The 22,512-nt window shown below is 46.8% G+C and overlaps 1 protein-coding gene across 2 annotated transcripts in view; it reads left to right on the top strand.

The window, feature by feature from the left end:
• The window catches only part of LOC129386218 (sialin-like), a 73,617-nt gene that overhangs the window by 38,528 nt on the left and 12,577 nt on the right, over positions 1-22,512 (top strand). For both annotated transcript variants that reach the window (XM_055073883.1, XM_055073884.2), the window contains exons 3-5: positions 5,271-5,479; positions 5,997-6,233; positions 15,882-16,065. In XM_055073883.1, the coding sequence (XP_054929858.1) occupies positions 5,271-5,479; positions 5,997-6,233; positions 15,882-16,065 (630 nt within the window). The remainder of the gene's footprint in view (positions 1-5,270; positions 5,480-5,996; positions 6,234-15,881; positions 16,066-22,512) is intronic.

Raw genomic sequence — 22,512 nt, forward strand, 5'->3', positions numbered from 1 at the left:
CGGGAACACACGTTTTGAATACGTATACACGCACTTCATTTTATTCTTTTTCCCTGGATAAAAAGAAAAACCGCGCGGATTCTTACCGAGTTTACTTCGCGTACTTGTGAGGAAGAGGCGGTAGCTGCAGGGCAGATCTCGAGTATTTTCCTGGAGTAGTCTGGCAATTTTCCTTGTTCGAGTTACAAAGGCGGGTTAATACAAAAACCGCGGGTAGCGGTTTGCCATGCCAATAGCCTTACCCGATAAGAAAAAAAAAACTTCTCTTCGTGCTACGCCGCGTATCTATAGATTGAAACTCGGTGATCGCAGAGAGTCCCTTATGCTTCGTCAAGTTCAGGGATGAACACTAGAGAGAAAAAAAATTTCCTTTGCCATCAAACAGGCGTGCATTGGAAACGAGGTCGCCGCAAGTGGAGCGGCGCCGTCGGCCGGTTAACGAGTTTGCGCTGAGAACATCTCGAAAATGGAAAGCCTGATTTCTCATCTTGTGCCACGCCTTCTTCGGTGGCTGCCACGAAGTTAACCTCCTTTCCGAGTTACTGCGACGATTGTCAGACAGAATTCTTTTTTTTTTTCAGGTAAAAAAAAATAATATTCGAGCTATAAATAATATGGCTTCCAGAGACGTATACGCACGCAGTCGTCATTCCCGCACCTTAATTGCCTTTCTTGAGCATTACGCTGTTCAATCTGCTGCCGTGCACATAAGCGCTGCCTGCTCTTCGGAATGCCTGCAAAGAACCCTCTTGCCGGTGTCGGCTTATCAGTGTTTGCGCAGCTTTCTTTCGTGGCGGATATTTATAAATTCCAGAATATGGAACGTGTTTCATGTTATCCAAAGGAACTTTCCACAATCTGATAGTCTTGTCCAAGCTTCTTTTGTTATTGCTGTGAGCGAAGACAAGTGATCATCTTAAAGAAATAAATTCTGTACTTTTATATTCCAAAAACACGATCCAGTTATGAAGCAAGCCTTAGTTAAGAATTAATTTTAACCACCGTGAATTTTTAAACGTGCATCCAAACCTAATTACACGAGCGTTTATTTATTTATTTATTTATTTATTTATTTATTTGCATTACGCGCCCATCTGAATGTGTCGTCACGGACGGAATCGAACCCGCCACCTCGAGCTCAGCTTCGGCGGACGCGGCGCGATCCACTCTTCCGAAGCGCAGTCCTAGGCCACGTGGCGTCGGCGCGCGACCCCCAAACCGTGGCATTCACACCGAAAGGCGCGCCGTAAACGAGAGACACTGTGAAGGAACTGCGCCTTTCAATCTCTGCGCGGCAAGTCGACAGAGTGATCTACCGAATAATCTTATCGCCACAGTGCTATGACCTTTTTTTCAAGGGCGCTGCTGTATTGCGCAGGCAGTGGCGCCATCTATGAACGGGCTTATTTCACTGCAGTGCTGGCTTGGGCGAATGTGTTGCTGTTCTGTGCCAGACGTGCGCTCGGCAGCATTTTTTCTTCCCCTTTAATTATTGAAATGATTAATGGGCGAGGGGGGCGCCTTCGTGGCGCCACCGGTTACTCCTTGTCACTTAGCAAAAAAAAAAAAAAAACATACGCAAAGAGAGTGAATAATGTCAGGAAATATGGCACTCAGTAGAATACCGGATCTATAAACACAATGTAGTCCAACAGTATATGAATCTCATAGTTCTGTGCGTAAGACCAGTGCTCGTGTGCACATATAAAGTCAAATATTTTGCATGGCCAAAACAAAGAACAGGAGTACTTACACTGCAAAACACAGTAATTACTGGTGATTGTTTTCGTGCTGGCAGGGTCTACTTAGGGCGACATGATGCATTCTACATTGGAAACGATTCTGCGAGACGTACTTAAGTGATTTAACTCGACGTGGCCCGAGTTTCTGCTGCCGGTCAGGTGGACGCGTAGAACCCATCGTGATGCGTGCGTGCGCGCTTGAACCTTCGTGGACCCTTGGAGATCAGTACTGTATTTATAAACATCAGTTTCACGGATGTACCCTTACTGCAACAATCGCCATGAAATTCGCCTTGGCTGGGGTTTATAACCAATGAGCAGTTAAGAAACATACGTGACGATCGTAACAGCGTGGCTGCCGTTCTGCTACGGACTAAGTTCTGCTGTTTACTTTGAAGAACCTTTAAACTTCTTTTTACATGCACTGGGCTACTTCCTCATTAGTTAGCGCGGTTCGTGCCTACGAATGAAATAGTTTTGGTAAGTAATAACAGTATACCGTACAAACCGCAAGAAAGTGAAGACTTTTTTACCGTCGTGCTTGGCCCGTTCTCGGACGCACACACCCGTTATCCGGTAATTGCGTCCTCTCAAATAGCTGCTACATGATGTTTATGCGATTTCTGCTGGATATCACCCCCTTGCAGGACAAAGAAGTTGTGCTGAAGCGCAAAGCTTATGTATGACGTTGGTTTACCAACCGCAGTGATCTCTGTGTTGATCGGCGTCATCAGTCTCACACAGGAGGCCCAACGTAGACATAGCATAGTAGATTCGAAATCAGTCAGAACGTTACTGGTGTCTGACGCAAATATTCCAACGTTTGGGGCTTATATGTTTTGGGGTTGCACTGGGTTGAGCGTGCACGAGCACTCTTATGTCTTGGTCCCCGCGCCAAGTGATGAGATAGTGAGAAGACTTTTAAATGAGGTTGGCAATCCCCAGACACCGCTGCTCTTCATCGAGTGTGAACCGGTGTAGGCAAAATAGTTCACAACACATTCACCGCGACTGGTGACGCACGTCGCGTGCTTGCGCAGCCAAGGACTTTCGCTTGCTGTAGTTATTGCTGCTCCCAAGGAAGGAAGGAAGGAAGGAGAAAGTGGACAAGGAGAGGCAGGGAGGTTGACTAGTTTAGCTCAACCGGTTTGCTACCCTACACACGGGAGCGGGATGGGGGGATGAAAGATGGGGAGGAAAGAGAGCACATAGCACGGCACACACATCGTCGGTTACAGTCCGTCACTCTTGCGTGGTAGGTGAATCACTGTCACAGCAGCTTGTCCAAGCAGGTCTCTAAAAATTACACAATGCTTTCTGGACTACTTTGTATGCGCTGACACTACGCAACTATATTTAGCAGCACAAGCTAAAGCATCTCCAAATGGTTTTGTACCACGTGATAACGACACATATTTAGCAGCACTGCGCAATGGCTCGCACAAGCCAGAAAGGAGGAAATTCTCGCCGCGCGCCGCATGGTTGCTACACCTTTCCCCCTCACCCGATGAAAAACGTCTACACACGTGGGATGAACGTGAACGAGGCTAAGGTAACGAAGGAAGCGAGAAAACCTCGACTACCGTGCCGCAGGAACGGCACGTGGACTCTGAAGACCGGGGAATTATAGTGGAAGACGCAGGGCCAATCTGGATCGACTGGGGTTTTTCGACGTTCAATTCAGCTCCCATCCAAACGAAGCCGCCGAGGGCCGAAATCTAACCGACAACCCTCTGGCGGACTCAATGGCCTCTGCGCCATTGCAGTGGATTTACATATGGTAATCTTGAACAAATAAGATGCCATTCTTCGCTATTGTATAAGTGTAAGCGCTTGCGCAAGTAAGTAAGGTGACGACGTTTCACTCGAGTCTTTCAACTCCGGCAAACTCACTGCGAAAGTCGACGTCTCAATCGAAACGAAAGCTGCGACAGAAAAAAAAAACAACTAAATGATCATACTTCCTTGCAGTCACTGATAAACAACTTAATTGAAAGTATGGCTACCGTTTGCCTTGAACCAGTATCTTCCCTGCCATTTTCTTTTTTAGTCGTTTATGAGAGACAAAGAAAAAGAACCAAGAAGAGTCAAGAAGTGTAACCGGGACTGCTGTTAGTTTGCTACGCCTAAATAAAGGAAGAGGGCACATAACAGACGAGATGAGGGCAACACAGCCCTGTGAATGTGCTGACACAAGCATCAGTGGTTATTGCTTCGTGTTTAGAGAATGTGACCGAGTACAATGTGTAGCGAGATAGGTGTCGTATTTCTTAGCGCACACGTCTGTCGTCACAAGAATCGACAAGCATAATCTACGTAGAACATCTTGAAGGGGCAGCGCAATATGAAGAAGACAGAAGGCAGGAACACACAGGACAGCGCTGATCCCGTGTATTCAGCGTTGTCCTGTGTGTTCCTGCCTTCTGTCTTCGTCCTATTGCGCTGCCCCTTCAAGATGTTCAACCAGTGCCAACTCGCCCAATTGTCGATCCTTCTACATAATCTACGTCACCTATGTCATCACGACATTGCTGCGTAGACGCCTTACACTGTGTGTTACGCCTGATTTGGTGTTTTCATTTCGACATAGCTTGTGGGCAATGCAGTGCCTGAACATAAAAGTTTGCACGAGATTCAAGTTGTTACCTTTTGCTGTCGTTAAGGGCAAACATTGCATGAGGTTGCACACTGCATAGGATGAAAGTAAGCACAAGTGTATGCATCGCCGCTAGTTTTATTGAAATTAATAAGCCTCGCTTGACAAAACTTCGCTTCACCTAGATTCTGTCACGTATGTTCAATCTGTCAATGGTTAACCCGGTGCCTTTCCTCCTTCGTCTCCATCTCTCTATCTCGCTCCTTTTCTTTTTCTTTTTATGGTATGACCGGTCGGCAACCTTTACAAGCGCTATTGTGATTAAAAGAATGTGGTGTGATTGAGCAGTTTTCCACTTTACACAGGGACGCAATCACGAAGCCAGCCTGACACATGCATCTTATTCTTTTTTTACATACTTTGAAGTAATATAAGCGCGACTCACTTTACGAGTGCCTGCAGGTGAATTATAACTTATGCAGCGTGCATTTTTTCGTTTTTTCTTCCCAGTTCTCTGGAGAAGCCCACCAAGTTTTAAACACCAGGCAAATTAGTTCTCCGGATGCACGCAAGAGTTAGGAATTCGACGCATAAGTTTCCACATTGTCTCGGTGGCTTTATTAATAGATATCAGTAAGCTTACTTAAACGAAGCCTACTTCCTGCGTGCATTACTTGTTTAGTTCCTTCGTTTTAATTATATGTGTCTCAGGACTTTTCATTGCGTGTTGTGAACGATATGCCCTGTTTTCCCCTGCAGTTCTCCCTTCTTGTTATTTATTTTCATTGTTTATGTAATTTTCTTGTCAAACACTTAAGTGTTCAAAATTTCAATCCAGTTTCTTTAATTTTTTTTCAAAGGTTCATATTTGATACGATCAGAAGACTGCACTATTCTAACTATGCCACTTTATTTTTTCTACGACTTTCCAGATTTCATTCCATGCCGACATGTTTTCGTTCTTATGGGATTTCTCGGTCTGCTGAACGTGTATTCCTTACGTGTCAACCTCAGCGTCGCTCTCGTGGCCATGGTGAAAAGTGTCGACTCGGGAGACAAGTATCACAACCACTCGGAATGCCACTACAGTTACGCTAACGCGACTGACGTGTACTCGAACGAGACGGAAGACCAGAAGCCGGTAAGTTTGGGGGACCTTTGGAAAGGACATCAATTTCTGTGAATATATATATATATATATATATATATATATATATATATATATATATATATATATATATATATATATATATTGCATACGAGCTGAGGACTCGTGCTACAAAATACATTCAACTCCACTAGGCCTGTGAAATCGTGGGCATTACTGCATTTTATCTGCATTATTGCACTTTTTCGGTCACGGTCAACTTTCCTTTTACTATCATACATTCAGAAACTCGTATATAAATAATACATGTAGATGGGTGCTGCGAGCAATTCATAGTATTCAGAACAGGTATTCTGTTTCATAGACTGGTATAATATACAATAGAAGCCGTACCTGTACCGTAGTGACTGAATTAGCATACAATGTGCACAGAAATATTAGCCGAGTACACAAGAGCTAGGAAATCTGTAAATTTTCTCCCCCGGTGAATTTCGAAGCCGACACTTGATGCAGCTTCTGTCTCCGACCGAGAGCATCGTTTGTCTCGCAGGAGACGGGCGAGTTCGAGTGGGACAGCTACACGCAGGGCATCATCCTCGGTTCCTTCTTCTACGGCTACGTGATCACGCAACTGCCCGGAGGCCGCATCGCCGAGGTTCTGGGCGCCAGGTGGATGTTCGGGCTGGGCGTGTTCTTCACCGCGGTGCTCACGCTCGCCATCCCCGTCGCGTCGAGGGCCCACTACGGCGCCCTCATTGCCATCCGCGTTCTCCAGGGACTCGGAGAAGTGAGTGGCCGTCCGTTCACGCAGCGTCATCGATTTTTGTTCCCCTGTTCGGCCGAGATTCGGAGGTAGTATAGAGAAGGCTGCGGCCGCGTGCCGTTACCATTGGCGGCACTGATGACGGGCTCGTCTCGAGACTTGCCCGCGGAGAGATAGAGCTGGCGCCCGGCGACGCTGACTTTTGCAGCATTGCTTGGAGTGCCGTGATGGTGTCTTTGGGACAAGAAGGAACGACTCTGAGAAGGCGCGGGAACAGCGCAGGGAACGAGAAAGCGGACAAGGGAAACCCTGTATGACGAAAGCTCGAGGAGTGTCTTTCTTGCCCCCTGTCCTCGCTTTTCTTTAGCAACTTTTACGCGCCTTTTAATATGAACCAACTAGCCCAACGTCACACGCTTTTGCAAAACAAAGTCCCATAAATGACGAAAGGCGCGGAGGCTCGGAACAGCGGCGTCGTGCCAGTGGTCTCAGGCTTCCATTTCGGAACGAGCGGTGAAGGCAGCGCGAACGTCATCAGCGTGGCGCTGCTCACATGACTTTGAGTGAATGGGCTGTCAGACCATTAGTGCTGTGTCGCCGATTTATTTTACCTAGGAGGCGTTGCGCGAAGCAGCGTAAGCGATGACCATAAATAGTACACGTGGAACTTACTCCCCGCCCCAGCCTTCACTTCGCCTGCTGAGTTTGTACGGATATCCGTCATTTAAAGCAGCACTTTCCTCTTCCGTAGCATGCTATATGGGAAACAGAGATGTTGATTTTAAAGGGACCAGGAAAGTGAAAAACATTATTTGAGCTTAGCAAATTACCCTTCCGCAATACCAAAAACGCCACTCTTACCGGGAGAAGACGCCCGGCAAACCAGAAAAGACGCAAGAACGAAAGACGAGTGATGACGGAGTCTTGAAGTTCCCGCAGCAGTGCGCCATGACGCCACGGATTCTGACGCCGTCTGCTCGAGCCTTGTTAAATATTTATTGGTAAAAATGGACAACATTGTATTTTAAAACAACCATGGAATGAACTTAGGAAGTTTCAAGAACATTTACTGAACCATAACGGCCGAAGTGCGAAAAAAGAAAACGAATAGGTTGCAATCCGTCACGTCACGCTGATGTACCGGCCATGGGGTTGTAGCGCGAAATTCAAAACCGTCACTGTGACCGTAATTTTTTTGTTCCAATATTCTACCTAATACCGCGATATCTGCAGAATTAGAGTTCGTCAAGAATACTTTATCATTCTTAAATGACCCAGTGTTTACATTTAGTGTCTCTTAAATGAAAAGCTGGCGATATTCGCCTGGCTAATCGCGTGTCGTAAAACTATTGGGTGAAAATGACGGTATGTACTGCAATCACACAGACAGTACGTACACTCGCAGACACGCATGGCACATCTTGGTGCTCAGCACAAGGCTGGAACACAACATCTAGTGGCGTTACTGGCGACGAAGCCAACCGCAGCATATTGTCGCTAATTCCTTGAACAGTCGCCGATTTTCACGTTGGCGTGGCCGCTAAATTCGTGCTATAGCACCTAGACTGTCATAAGCAAACGGCGAAAGCCAAGTGATGAAGAACCACTGCGCAAGCTATCAATTTTCCGCATCAAGCGAACGCAAACAGAGCAATGAATGTTGTAGTCACCACAAATAAAGCCGGCGTGTACTCAATCTTTAAAGGCGACAACGGCCCAATAAATTGGCAGAACACGTCCGCGTCCCGTTCGACAGCACATTGCTGCAGCGCAAGGGGGAGGCCGTGTAGGCCCATTAAGATGTCGCGCTATATTGTTACGTAGGAAGACGCAGACGAAAAGCTATGTACAAATATATTTACAAGGAAAATACGCTGCGCTTGGCCAAGAGGCAACAGCCCGCGCTAGCTTCTAATCGTCGTCGTCGTCTTCACACTGCTGGCCTTTCGTGATCGCGCATATTGTGCCGTAGCACTACCCCCGGCTGCAAAAGCGCCGTCCCGGAGCGACTAAAGATCGGACTCGGAAGCAGTGTAGTAGGCCTTGAGCCTACTGACGTGTACGACATCACTAGATGCCACAGGAGAGGACGAGGTTGAGGCCACAGGAGCAATTTCGTAAGTCACAGGCGTCACCTGGCGCAGCACGCGGTAGGGCCCTGTGTATCGCGAAAGGAGCTTCTCTGAAAGTCCGACGTGACGAGAGGGCGACCACAGGAGCACGAGCGCACCAGGTGAAAACTGTACGTCACGATGGCGGGCGTTGTACTGACACTGCTGAGTGGTCTGTGAGGCCGTCAGTCGAGCACGGGCAAGCTGGCGTGCATGGTCAGCGAGGGCGATGGCGTCGCGCGCATACTCGCTTGTTGAGACCGCAGCAGGAGGAAGTGCCGTGTCTAGGGGCAAGGTAGGTTCGCGACCGTACAGTAGATAAAAGGGAGAAAATCCGGCGGTGTCGTGCCGGGAAGAATTGTACGCAAATGTTACGTAAGGAAGGGCAATGTCCCAGTCGTGGTGGTCCTTGGAAACGTACTTGGCCAGCATATCGGTAAGAGTACGGTTTAACCGCTCTGTCAGGCCATTGGTTTGAGGATGGTATGAAGTAGTCAGTTTGTGTTGAATGGAGCAGGAACGCACAATGTCAGCGATAACTTTCGAGAGGAAGTTTCGACCACGGTCAGTAAGCAGCTGTCGCGGGGCGCCATGAAGCAAGATAATGTCACGCAAGAGAAAGTCCGCGACGTCAGTGGCGCAGCACACGGCCGGAAAGCGCCTTCTGCGCGGCAAGTTGTTGACCGTAGGGGTTGCCGAACAAGTCTCGAAGCTGTGTCTTAAGTGAATCCCAACTGGTGAGCTCATCTTCGTGCGTGCGATACCAAACTCGAGGTGTGCCACCGAGGTAAAAGACTACGTTGGCGAGCATAATAGTAGGGTCCCACCGGTTATTGCGGCTGACGTGTTCATACAGGCTGATCCAGTCATCGACGTCTTCCCCATCTTGGCCCGAGAATACGCCAGGATCACGGGGAGCGGGGAGAGTGATGTAGGTCGTCGAAGTGGCAGCAGGTGTCGGAGCCGGCGGAGTCGGGTTGTCGTCGCCGGGAGCCATGAAGGAAGGCTCGACGTACCGTCCACTGCGAAGCTCCGTGACGAGGTACAAGGAACGTCCACCTCCACCAGATATGTTACGTAGGAAGACGCAGACGAAAAGCTATGTACAAATATATTTACAAGGAAAATACGCTGCGCTTGGCCAAGAGGCAACAGCCCGCGCTAGCTTCTAATCGTCGTCGTCGTCTTCACACTGCTGGCCTTTCGTGATCGCGCATATTGTGCCGTAGCAATATTAACGAGAAAGCGTTAAGGAGCTCGTGTCGCAGAAAAGCTGGTGTCGTCGGCGTCGGTGGCGTTGGCAGTGAGCGAAAAATCCCAGAAGGCAATTTCATAAATAAAGCAACTTGTAAGGTGGGAATCGTACCAGGGTCTCCGGAGTGCGAGACGGAGATGCTACCACTCAATCATAAGTTCGATGGTTCTAATCTGGACACTAGCACCTCTAGTGAATGCTGTGTTGCCTTAGAAACGTGCCGTAGAAAGTTATAGTGTGGTGTATATCGGCAATTATGAGCACGTAAATTACAGAAGTCGCAGTTAAACGAGTAGCGAAGTAAGTTTCCGCTACATTTCTTCTGCGCTTGGCACACACGCATAGCCATCTTGCGGCAAACACAGAAGACCCCCTCCTCGCACTGTACGGCGCTGCCCCGACAGGTGGCGCGCCACTCGCCCACTTCTCCCCTTCGTCTCGTTTGAGCGCATTGGGGCCGTGCGGCGAACGGTGCGAGGATTAAAATTAAATTATGGGGTTTAACGTGCCAAAACCACTTTCTGATTATGAGGCACGCCGTAGTGGAGGACTCCGGAAATTTCGACCACCTGGGGATCTTTAACGTGCACCTAAATCTAAGCACACGGGTGTTTTCGCCCCCATCGAAATGCGGCCGCCGTGGCCGGGATTCGATCCCGCGACCTCGTGCTCAGCAGCCCAACACCATACCCACTGAGCAACCACCTCAATACCCTTGCGTTTAATAAGTTTTCTCGCTCTCTCCCCTTCCAACTTCCAGCATGCGTCACTTGAACCCTCGTGTTTAGGCGACGTGGCTACTCTTTCCGCTCACAGCCCGAATCCTAGATGCAGCGTCCGATGCGGGACGCCTCTGACGTGATCGCTGCGCAGTAGCGCGTCGGGTAAGAAAGCGTCCCCTGCGATGTGTGCCGTGCTGTTGGCGAGTAGTCATGCGTCTGCGTGGTGCTCCCAAGTGAGATAGAGGACGGTCCCATCGAGGCGTCAGCCCCATGATCGCGTCCGCCTTCATGGCGCGTCGCGGCCCGACTGTCCGTGCCGATCACGACGTTTGGCTCGCGTAGATCGTTATGTCTTTGCGTGACTCAAGAGCAAGCCGAGCGAATGAGGGGGGCGGTGTGAACGGGGTGCGATAACGCTATCGCGTTCCACTCTTGAAGGCGAAGCTTATAAGCGTCCTGCAATTTTATTTTAAACGAGCAAAAAAGACATACGCAAAAGATACGTCGGTGCCGTCAAGTGGAACTCGTATTTCCAAGCATAAAAACAAATAAAGCTCGTATTAACGCATTGGCCGTAAGCAGAATCGCTAAAATCGAATTAATCATTATCATTTCATTAACTCAGGAGAACGCAAAAAATGCTCGTCATCTTTTTCTTTAAGTGGCGGCTTACAGTATCTGGTTTCAACCTTTTAATTTTATCCGCTTAGATGGCAACTCTTTATTCATTTAATTTGGTCATGTTAGCCAGAATACTTCGTATGTAGATATATACAGGGTGTCCCACATAACTTGAGCCAATATTTAAATATGAAAGGCGCGTCGAAAGCGCATTGAACCAACCGCATACTATTCGCAATAGCCCACAGTAACTGAGGCAATTCTTGTTTTCCTCATAACTAATTAATTAAGTGTAGTTACCCAACTATAATTATTGGCTGAGGACCCCAAGTATGATACTCAGATTTGTAGAACACCTTCAGAAACCACCGATCGAGTTGTGTCCTTTACAATACGGCTCACGCAGTCCTTTTTTCCGCGTTGCAAAGAAAGCCCTCGAAATATGAAAAAAGCCACGTGACGGAGCGCTTGTGAAGTGGTATCGTGCTGCTCTCAAGCGTGCGTTCGGTAACAAAGTTGGCTCCCGTCGGATGACGGAGAAAATGCATGCTGCTTGCCGAGCGCTGCCGATGAGATAAAGAACGCCGTGCGGCTTCCTCGTCGCCAGTCACGATGCAGCCGACCTTGATCACCGAACGCGCGCTTTAAAGCAGCACTATACCACTGCGCAAACGCTCCGTCACGTGGCTTTTTTCATATTTCGCGGGCTTTCTTTGCAACGCGGAAAAAAGGACTACGTGAGACGTAGCGTAAAGGAAGCAACTCGACCGGTGGTTTCTGAAGGTGCTCTTCAAATCTGCAATCATACTTGCGGTCCTCAGCCAATAATTAAAAAGTTGGGTTATGGGGAAAACAAAGAAGTTGTCTGAGTTACTATACGCTATTGCGAATAGTATGCGTTCGGTTCTATTCGCTTCCAACGCACCTTTCATTTTTTAAATTCTTGGCTCAAGTTATATGGGACACCCTGTAGTTGGTCTGAGACAGAAGCATGTAAGTCGCAGCCCGGCCCAGCCTCGCACGCGTGGGGTGAAATTATTCTTTGCGGAACGGTTTCCCACCTCACAACGGCTATGATATCATAGTGCACTCGAGGGTGCGTGCCGACGTTATCGTGTTACTTTTTGTTGCCGTCTGTACATGACATGACGCTTCATACGGGTACTCTCTGTTTGCGTTATTCTTGCTCTGCAGGAAACTTTCCTCATTGCATGCATGACTTTGGCACGACAGGTGCACACGCACGCACAACCACGCATGCGCGAACACGCGGATAGGTAGGAATGTTCACGAGCAGATGTTCACAGGTCAAGAGCAGTACATCCAAGGTTTTACCTGGCTTGTCACTTTTTGTTTCGATAGCAATTATTTGGGCACACGAGGTGCATTTATGCCGTCGTCATGATGTTCCCTGTAAAGTCCAAGGGCGATAAAGTCATTGCCGCGCGCCGTATGCTTCATGTGCGAGTGAAAGCGTGCGAGGGTGAGCCTGCTATCACGGCTCCGTATGGTGCACGCAAGTCAGGAAAGCGGGGAGAGAGCGCACCGTCTTCCGTCGCGCGCAACGCTCCGGGTGAGGGTAGGGCAGTAGGGTAGGCGGACGCGTTCTACTCCGGGCGGCCCGGGGGCCTACCCGCGCCCGCCTGAGTCGCTGCTTGTTAAAAGCCACCTGCGACGGGGACAGGGTCCGCCGTGCGCTGTATTTTCGCGGCTTAGCTCGCGTTGATGCGAAACGCAGCTCGGAGGTGAATTCGCTCGCTGCTGCAGCCGCACTTTCTCGCAGCGTTCTGACAGCGAGCTTCCGCGGTCATCGAGCGAGACGTGTTAACTTTTACTTGAACGCGCGTGACAACATTCTTGTTAATTCAGTTAGCATGTCTATCTTGCAAGTTTGCACGGCCGCTAAATCTACTATCCTTACTTACTATAGCTGTCCACTAATTTGCTATCGCAATCGATGGTTCACCTTTGGGGTGAAAGCGCAGCTTCTTTCTTTTCTTTTTCTAAATATAGCGCATTTCGCATGCCATCATTGCTCTCGTCAACTAGCCTACCAAGTGGTACCTTCATATGTGTAATTGGAAGCACGGACAAGCAAGAAAACGTGGTGTGTACACTGAACAGCGGCAATCTCAATAATGGTAGGAGGTAGTCGAACGCGTTATGTTCCAGGCCCAGTTTTATATGAATAGTTATCGTAGTTTGTATCGAACTTTCTTTTCGTACAGCCACAGCAGCGTCTGTATGGTCCCGAGAGGCTTGTGGCCAGGTCATTTTACTGGTACAGCAATTCGCCGATTTAAAATATTGTGGCATTCCTTGTTATGTTCATGAAATTTTGAATGGTTGGGTTAAATTACCTAATTATGCATTTAGTCTTGTAATGAAATCGCAAGGTGTTATGTAAACGAATAAGCACTTGCGCTGAAAGCATCCATGCATGCACACACACACAGACATACAGGCATTTCACATACGCTTACTGCTATATAGAATGAGACATACTCTGATTGCGTGCATGTATATAGAGATGGCTCGGTTACTGCAAACAGCTCGTCCGGTGTGGTGGTCATATCATCGATATCGGCGTCGATTAGAATCAAGTTCGCTCGCTTAACAGCGTTAACGAGATCGGAACTTGCAGATCTCAGAGCCACTGTTGACGACTTATATATATATATATATATATATATATATATATATATATATATATATATATATATATATATATATATATATATATATATATATATATATATACTACGGAAGAAAGCTACCCGTATACAGGAAAACCATGACACACACACACACTATATATATATATAAATATATATATATATATATATATATATATATATATATATATATACGTTTGGCTTGCTCGTCGGTATGGGCCGGCTTGACTGCATTGGTTTTAGCCGCATTGAAAAATAAACAATATAGACGTTGGATTCTCGGCGGTAATATTAACAAAGAAGCTGTTGGTAGAATTCATTCTTTGAAGTCTAAGAAAAATAGGTGCAAACGCTGGCATACCGGTGCAAAACATGAGAGTCGCTGTCCCCGGTTTTTTTTTTTTTTTGTGTGTCCTTGTGCATGGGTTATTATTATTATTATTATTATTATTATTATTATTATTATTATTATTATTATTTGCTTTGAAAACATATCTACGCATGGCATGAACGGGAAAGCGAGGAGCAGGCTGGCAACTGCCACAGAAAGGGGCATAGTGCCCGCCTACTCTTCAGCAAGGAGGAGACAGAAGCTTCAGAAACTCGAAATAATGCAGCAGCTACCGTTCGAAGAGGTGCACAAATTCTTCGGGTGTCCCGCAGGTAATATGTCAGCGACTTCGTAAAAAGCTGCCACTCAACCCTGTAATTCGACGAGCCATAATTCTAACAATGCGGCCGGGGCTTCATGTGCCGCTCTCGTGAAAACAGCCTTCTTGCTTATTTTTTCTTTCTTTTTCTCTTTCAAATATAGAACTGTCGTGAAACAGCCGGCACATATCCGGTTTCGCGTAGCACACTTTTCTCAGTGTGACCTCGATACGGCCACTGTCTGCCACTAATATCCAGTATCGGCTCTTTATGTCAGCATGAACTCCAGCAAGCCACATAGGTAGTATTTCAGCCAGCCGTTCTCTGCTGCGTTCTCAATTGCTGTAACAAAGCGGGCCTGGGGACTTCCACTCGTGCATTGACCTATATTTGTCTTTTCACTTGCTGCTGCATCCGCTGCTGCAACTGGCCCGGATGTCGACTCTTCTGCAATGCGTCCCCGGCCATCATGTTGAAATGGCTAAATGTGAAAAATGTGACAGTACGTATTTAATTACAGGACTGCGTGAGAGGGATTAGATTAAGCAATGTATACTCGTGTGTTGCTTGGTAAGCAAATCGCCAGAATTCCATCCGTTGCAGTTGCAACTATAGGCGGGTGTGCGCTGTAGCCTGTGTCTTGCGCTAGAAGTATATTTTCGACACATAGCATTGAGGAGGGGCTAGAATTAATTTATCGTTTATGCGCGTAACATTGTTACCGAAAACATTTATTTCACTAGTCGGTTTAGCTTTTATTGACTGCGCGCATTTTGAGCGCACGTTTTACAAGTCGTTAACTCTGACCTTCCATTTGCTATTACGTCACCGTATTTTGTGGGCTAACATTTTGTAATACCTAATACCCTCCTTTGTCGTTCAAGAGCTACACAGAGGGTTGTTGTAACCATTGGGTCCATGATGAAAATAAAGAGAGGTATTCTTTAATGACTGCTGGTGGCGTTTGACTGGTCATAAACGTTTAGCATGCAGCTCAAATAACAAGAGTAATGAATGAAATGAGTCGCCACTCGTGCGTGGTACACGACCTGCGCAAGCAAGTACAGCAGCAGGCGATTGCAATGTCTCGTAGAGGCCAGCTGCCAGGAGCGATACTAAAAGCTCCTGCATTGCATGCGATGCACATGTAAGCCTTGCTCTAACATCTTCTAAGGTTCTATAACAGTCGTAGAGGCATCGCCATGATAATCTCCTCCGTCGTAACCTTCGCATCTCTTTCACGTTGGTGTTCGACATGGGTCTTCCCTCAGCGATGAGCGGCATGTCAGTGCCTAACACGCCGGGCCAATCACCCTGCTATTCATACGAATATCCGGCTCCTTTCTACCCATAGATTCTAATTACTTGAAAGTGCTTTCCACTTTGTTTACGCATAGCCATTATTCCTTGTCTCTCACTGAGCATTGTACAAACACTTAACAAGCTTCAATTTGAGTACGTCATCTATTGCAACAAACGGGATCAAAAAGAAAGAAGTGTGATCTACATTGACCCTTACGCATACTGTGACTTATTTTGTTTCGCCAACAGCGGCTTCTTTCTTTATTTGATTAACTTCTTTATTTAGGTCCGTCCATTACACCTCTGGCCAACCAAATTTCTTTTTGTTTCTCCAGGGCGTTACATACCCAGCGATGCACTCGATGCTGGCGCAATGGTCTCCCAAGTTCGAGCGCTCCACAGCCACTGCCCTGGTTCACGCTGGAGCCCACGTTGGTGCCATGGCCGCACTCACCTTCTCGGGGTTCCTTGCAGCGTCGACGTTTCTCGGCGGCTGGCCAGCTGTATTCTACGTTTTCGGTAATGCTGCGCGCGTCTCCACGCACGTTCCACTCACATTGAAACCATCCTTGTACATTACGAAATCACTGTGAGACAGCAAGCAACACCCTTCAAATTAGTGAACACTCATCGTGAATGCAGAACGTGAAAACTACCGCATTTCTCTCTTACTCCTTCTGTATCAATGAAACCGGTTTTTTTCTATAGAAGTGGTGTAGATGGTGATCAAAAAGATGACGAAAAAAGAAACTAAGGACAGTGCATTGAGCAATTTAATTGATATATAATATATGCGACATTAAGGGACGGGAAGACGGCGGCATGGATGAGAGCAAATCGTGTGTATGTGATATTTTAGTTGAGAAACAAGTAGGCTTGGTCGCATCGATCAATGCGAATAGCAGATAACCGATAGTCTATTAAAATGACCGAATGGGTGCCAAGGAGAGAGAAACGCAGATGAAGATGCCAGACGAAAAATTTACATGACGAACATACGAATAGTTTGCATATAAAGACGATAGACTCAAGAAAGGCGTAATCGAATGTTACTTGGAGAAGTCCTCGTCCTGCAGCGAACATATGATGAGGAAGACGATGAAGTGTGAAGATAAGTGGAAATATCAGAACTATGATAAGTGAGAGAAAGGGGCACAGTTCATCTGTGTCTATGTTTGTTAGTGGAGCCTGGTCAAGCAAATTAGTTCGGCGGAAATCAACTCGGTTGCGAAATGTTTCCATTTTCCAGGAGACTGGAAACAGTGAATTGGGTTCTTTTACACACGTAACTGCCAGATGGTGCAACGGTTGGCCCCTGGGATGATGTATGCGGGTGGCATAGTGCTACTAGCGGACGATGCAGGAAATTACAGAAACTTTCGAATACGTGTGGCAATGAAGCGACATATATAGGCCTCAATTTTAGCACAGTAAACTTAGGAATTATTATCTTCAAAGCAAAGCCGAGTAATTACGTGGTATCAATTCAGCAGCAAGTCATTATGCATAAGCGAAGGAAAGGCCTACTCAAGCGTCCACCAAAATAACCTGAGGATGAAGGGGAAGCAAAATGCAGCTGTAATAAAACATAGAGCCCTTTGGGGCAACAATAAATATGACGTGGTGAAAGAAATTTGGAAAGGTGTAATGGTGCCATCGCTAACGTTAGCAAACGCTTAAAATCTGAGATTTTCACGGGGTTGGAAGTCAGCCAAAGGTCGCTTGGCATTGAAGAACCACCGTAAAAGGTAAAATGAAACTTGGCAGGGTGACAAAGGTTGCGCCTCTCTACGACTAAGAGATGCGATGAGCAATAAAGACGCAGGAAGATGGATAAAAAAAAATCTGAGTGACTAAAGCGCGCAAATATGTGTACTTCAATAACATGGACACAGAATTGAGGAAGAGATCAAGAAAGTTGGCAACCAAGTATAGGATAATCGAAAGTTCAAACAGACAAGCGCGGCGGTTTAATCTAGCGCGTAAACCAACGTCAACTGCAACAGAACTTGTTGCTATCCGGGAGGCACTTCGATTTCTCTCCGAGTGGCCTCCTAGAGCATGAACGATATTCTGCGATTCCGAGCCAGCTCTTCAAACCATTGACTGTGTCCTCAGACGTGGCCCGTATTATTCAATGGCTATAGAAATTACAGAGCATCTCGACCACGCAAATAGAAATGGCCATAATATCACCTTTCGGTGGATACCTTCACGCTTTCATGTGATAGGAGACGAACAGCCCGACGCTTAAGCGAAAACTGCGTTAGATAATAGATAGTTTTAGTACTGCGTACGTAGCGTACGCAACGGCGTTGCGTACGTAATATCGCTACGTTCTACAAAGTGCGCATGTGCAAAACGCAACACGAACGGTACGTGATGCGTACGCGGCCACTGCGTACGCACGCATCCGGTTCTTGCGTGCGTACGTAGGGAGCCTTGCGTGCTACTCTCGGGGTTCTCGTTTGTTCGGGAGAGCTCGAGACAAAAGAGTTTCCCAAAATGGCAGCGTCAAAGTCGGCCAGCGGAAGGCTGCACTTTTCAATGGCCTACGATTTGGCTTTGCTGCGTGAAGTGAACGCGCGGAAGTCATTCCCGGATCCTGCAAGGTGGGAATGCATAGCGAAAATAGGAACTTTGTTCTTGAGGAAGTGTTCAGTGTGTGCTGTTTGCGTGAAAGTCTCGGCCTGCTTTTGGCGTAGTTCGTCGCATATGACCGTGCCAGCCTCGGAAAGCAAGTACTCGGTTTTTATTTTTCTCGATATGATTCGTGTATTTCATCCGTATTGAAAGTAGAGTCTCTTAAAGGCCTAAATATAGTTGGACGAAGCGGGAACGCACCCGCACGTTACATCACGTTAGCGAGATCAACAGCCTTTATTTCGACCGACGGTTCGACGTACTGGCGGACGCGGCCAACGTGCTCCGACGCGCCCGGCGCCTAAAACGCTCACCCGCTAACCTAATACGCAGGCATTTCGCAGTACTAAAAGCCCTAATGCGACACGCGGTCCCACGTTCCGCAAATCATTTGCGTGCTGCGTACGTATCGTCATGGCGCAGTACTAAAACTGTCTAATGCTTCTGAGATACGCATTCTCTTCTCACTAACGGACAGACATGCCCTACTTCGTTGCGTAGTACGCAACCATGCGTTGGAGCACTGGACCCAACCAGATCGACGACAGAAGTGAGTGCATAAATGGGACCCAGAAATGAACTTTCAAGTGCCTCACAAACTGAAAAGAAACCAAACAAGCGCGGTGCACCAGATTGGCCTTGGTGTCGCATTGACCTAGCGTTGTAGGCATTGGATAGGTTGCAGTGATACTAGCCTAAATTGTTAATACTGTCGGCTACCAGAAACAATTGATCATATAATTTGAGTTTCTCGCGCTTGCGCGCAAGAACGACGGAAACTGGTCTCTACCATTGCAAACGTCGATAAAAGGCCCCTGTCACACGAGCTTATTTTAGATCCTTGGCCTAATGCAAACAGCGCAGCCCTGATAACAAGTGCCACTATAGCCTTTCTCCAGCCATGTTATATAGAGAAAGGCTGGAGATACCACAACGCTGTGAACTTGTATATACGGACCTCCTCATATCGTTATCATCATTCATCAGCTATTTTCCTCCCGTCCCTATTCCCCAGAGTAGAGCAGCAGGCCAGATCAAGTTATAGCTCAGGCCAACCTCTCTGGCTTTCTATAAATATATTTATCTCTCTCCATCTCTCTCAAATAGACAAGCCGGAGTCATCAAAACAAGTGAGAGAAACAAACACGGCAAATTGAATGCTAAGGATTTAAAAAAATACATAGAAATTTACAAATACCGCAAGCAAGAAATCAAGAGAGAAAGTCTTTCATCATCATCATCAGCCTATTTAAAGTCAACTGGATGGACGAGGGCCTCTCCCAGCGATCTCCAATTACCCCTCTGACGCTAGCCCATTCCAACTTGCGGCTGCGAATTTTTAAATTTTATCACCCCACCTAATTTTCCGCCGTCCTCGACTGCTTTTCCTTTCCCTTGGCCCCCATTCTGTAGCTTTAAGGGTACACCGGCTATCCGCCGTATGCCTTTTAATGTCCACCAGAATATTGGGAATACCAGTTCACTCTCTGATCCACACCGCTCTCTTCTCGTCTCTTAACCTTACGCATAACATTTTTCGTTCCATCACTCTTTGCGCAGTTCTTAACTTGTTCTCGAGCTTGTTTGCTAACCTCTAAGTTTCTGTCCAATATGTTAGCACCGCTAGAATCCAATGATTGTACACTTTTCAACGGCAGTGGTAAGCTCCCTGTCAGAGTTCGGTAACGCCGGCTGTGTGCATTCCAACCCATATTTATTCTTTTTTAAGTTTCCTTCTCACGGTCAAGGTCCCGTGTGAGTAATTGACCTAGAAAAACGTACGCCTCTGCACAGACTCTATTAGCCAACTGGCGATCATGAGCGCTTGTCCTTTGCCAGACTATTGAACATTAACTTTGTCTGCTGCATGTTAATAAAAGAATGAGGAGAGAAAATTTTTGCGATAACGCAAAGAGCAGTGCCTTGCTATTTCAAGCTGCTGCTGACTGCCTGAGAACAAGAACGTATCGCGGGAAATATTCTCTCAGAATGAGGCACGCGCCTGTTGCAGCCAGATTCCGAAGACGACTCAGAACATTGTAATGTCATAACAATGAAGATATTCGTCCAGCCATAACAATAGGCAACGTCCACCTTGCCGAACCGCTGGGGTTTAAAGCTGACAGGAGCGTTAACTGGTCAGCAGTTGAAATAAGCGAGATACTTTTAAAGTATTGGTGACAAAACAAAAACAATATGGAAGAGCTCGATAGGGCCGAAGTTGTACTACAGTACTAAAGGAAGCTATACTAGAGCACCTCAAGGGCCGAATTTATTGGCCCGGGCCCACCGCAGAAACTTAGTCTGTACATGCCTTACCACTGTCATTGCACAGGTGGTGTGTTCTAAGACATTACAATAAAACTGCAAGCAGTGATAATAAAACATTGCGAAAAAATTTTCCCGACTAAGCATGTGTCAGCTAACATGAAAAGGCTGACAGAAGCAAAACCTCGGTTAAAAGCTTTTCTCAAGGCATTTCATTTAGAGCTGGTGTGTACACCTTATGTTGTAAACCAGAAGTACTATACCCACTTGTAAAAAAAGAAGAAAGAAAACGTGACACTTTCGCCCGAAGGTGAAGCATTGACAGCGATAACGAGGCTCGGCATCGCGCTCTAAGTAGTCGCGCGGTGTTTTATGACAATGTGCGGAGGCGACATGGCACGATGAGGCAAGCGAGACAGCCGCTGCGGCGCATCAAGAACAGCACCATGGCATATGGTCGCCGTATCACTACGCTAGTGCGTCAGGGATGTGGCAATGGCGTTACTAGACGTCGCACCTGGATGGTGCACGAGATGAGAGCGACGTGAAAACTGGGAAAAACCTGTTGGCACTTGGCAGCGCTAGATATAGCTTGACGTTCTTTCCGCCCAGGCGAGTGTATGGCACCACGGTGCGGTGGGCGCACAGCTGCTAAGTATGCAGGAGCGCCTATGCGTGTGCGCGCAGCACTCGTGCCAGCAGAGCATGAGCAGATTGCATGAGCGAAGCAATCGTCTTGTTACGCAGCGCGGAACAAGCTGGATCGACCAGCCAGCCTAGTCTCATACCCGACGTGAGGGTGACTTCGCTTCGACACTTGTTTTTCAGCTAAGCGCGCTCCGCGTCTCTGTATGCGCCATCCGCGAGCGAGCCACGCATGCGCGTCGATATGGCGACAGCACGAAGGTGGCGGTGCGAGCGCCCCTTCAGTGTCCTAATTCCTATCGCTATAATATGGCTCTTGTAAAGGGTTCCTAGTGCAAAAAAAAAGGGGGGGGGGAGCTTAAGCTTATATTAGGTACCAGGTCCGCTGCATGTTCAAACGCGCGTTTTAACTTGGGCAGGAAAACAAAAGGTGGGAAGTGTACTGCTATACTAAAGCCCTGCTGACCCTGCGACGAAACAATCCTCGTGTATAAATTTAAGGCCCGTGAATAACATACTGAATGTTGCTGGGGTGGAGGCCAGCTATATCTACGACGTGCAGTAAGAATGGTCACACCCTTAAGGGTGTTTTCTTGTCGCACATTATAATTTCACTGTCGGATATTTCTGTGCGCTCAAGGCTGTCTGAATGATTACATAGTTTTCAAATAAGTCTTTTCTCATCACACGTCTAGTTACAGCTTCGTTGTCGTCCTCTCTCAATATTTTGTAAGGCCCTAAAGGTAAGAATGTTACCAGTGCGACAAAGCACCCTAAATGGTGTAAACATTTTTACAGTGCTGCAGCGACCAGAAAGCAATCTTCAAAGCGGAGCAATAAATAAAGAACACGGTAAAGCGGCGCAATTTCAATAATGTAATTGTATCGAGAGTGTTCAAATATGCAGAACATTCACATCGTACAAAGACAGGTTTGCAATATAATTTTTTTTCTTTCACAAAGAGAAAACTTGCTTTTGTAGCAACAAAAGAGTCGCAATACTTTTAATCAGAACAAAGTATCGCCCTACGTGGCCGAGCCGGGCCTGTGCAGCGTTATAAGCGTCACGATGTAGAGATATAGGTTTTAATGGAGAGAGAAAAGACCAAGTAGAGGTAGACATAAAGCTAGAGTGAAATCGATGTAGCAAAACCTGGTTACCTCTAGCAGGCTAAGGTCACTAATTCTCGCCGCCACATTTGAGAAGGGTTGCCAATAGGGATAATAATAATAATAATAATAATAATAATAATAATAATAATAATAATAATAATAATAATAATAATAATAATAATAATAATAATAATAATAATAATAATAATAATAATAATAATCGTCATCAACGTACTCTGGTATAATATGGTTGCTGTTGAGAGATTGGTGTAGAATATACCTCGGCTACTCTATTTG

The sequence above is a fragment of the Dermacentor andersoni genome, chromosome 4 (assembly GCF_023375885.2).
Source record: "Dermacentor andersoni chromosome 4, qqDerAnde1_hic_scaffold, whole genome shotgun sequence".
Classification (NCBI taxonomy): Eukaryota; Metazoa; Arthropoda; class Arachnida; order Ixodida; family Ixodidae; genus Dermacentor; species Dermacentor andersoni.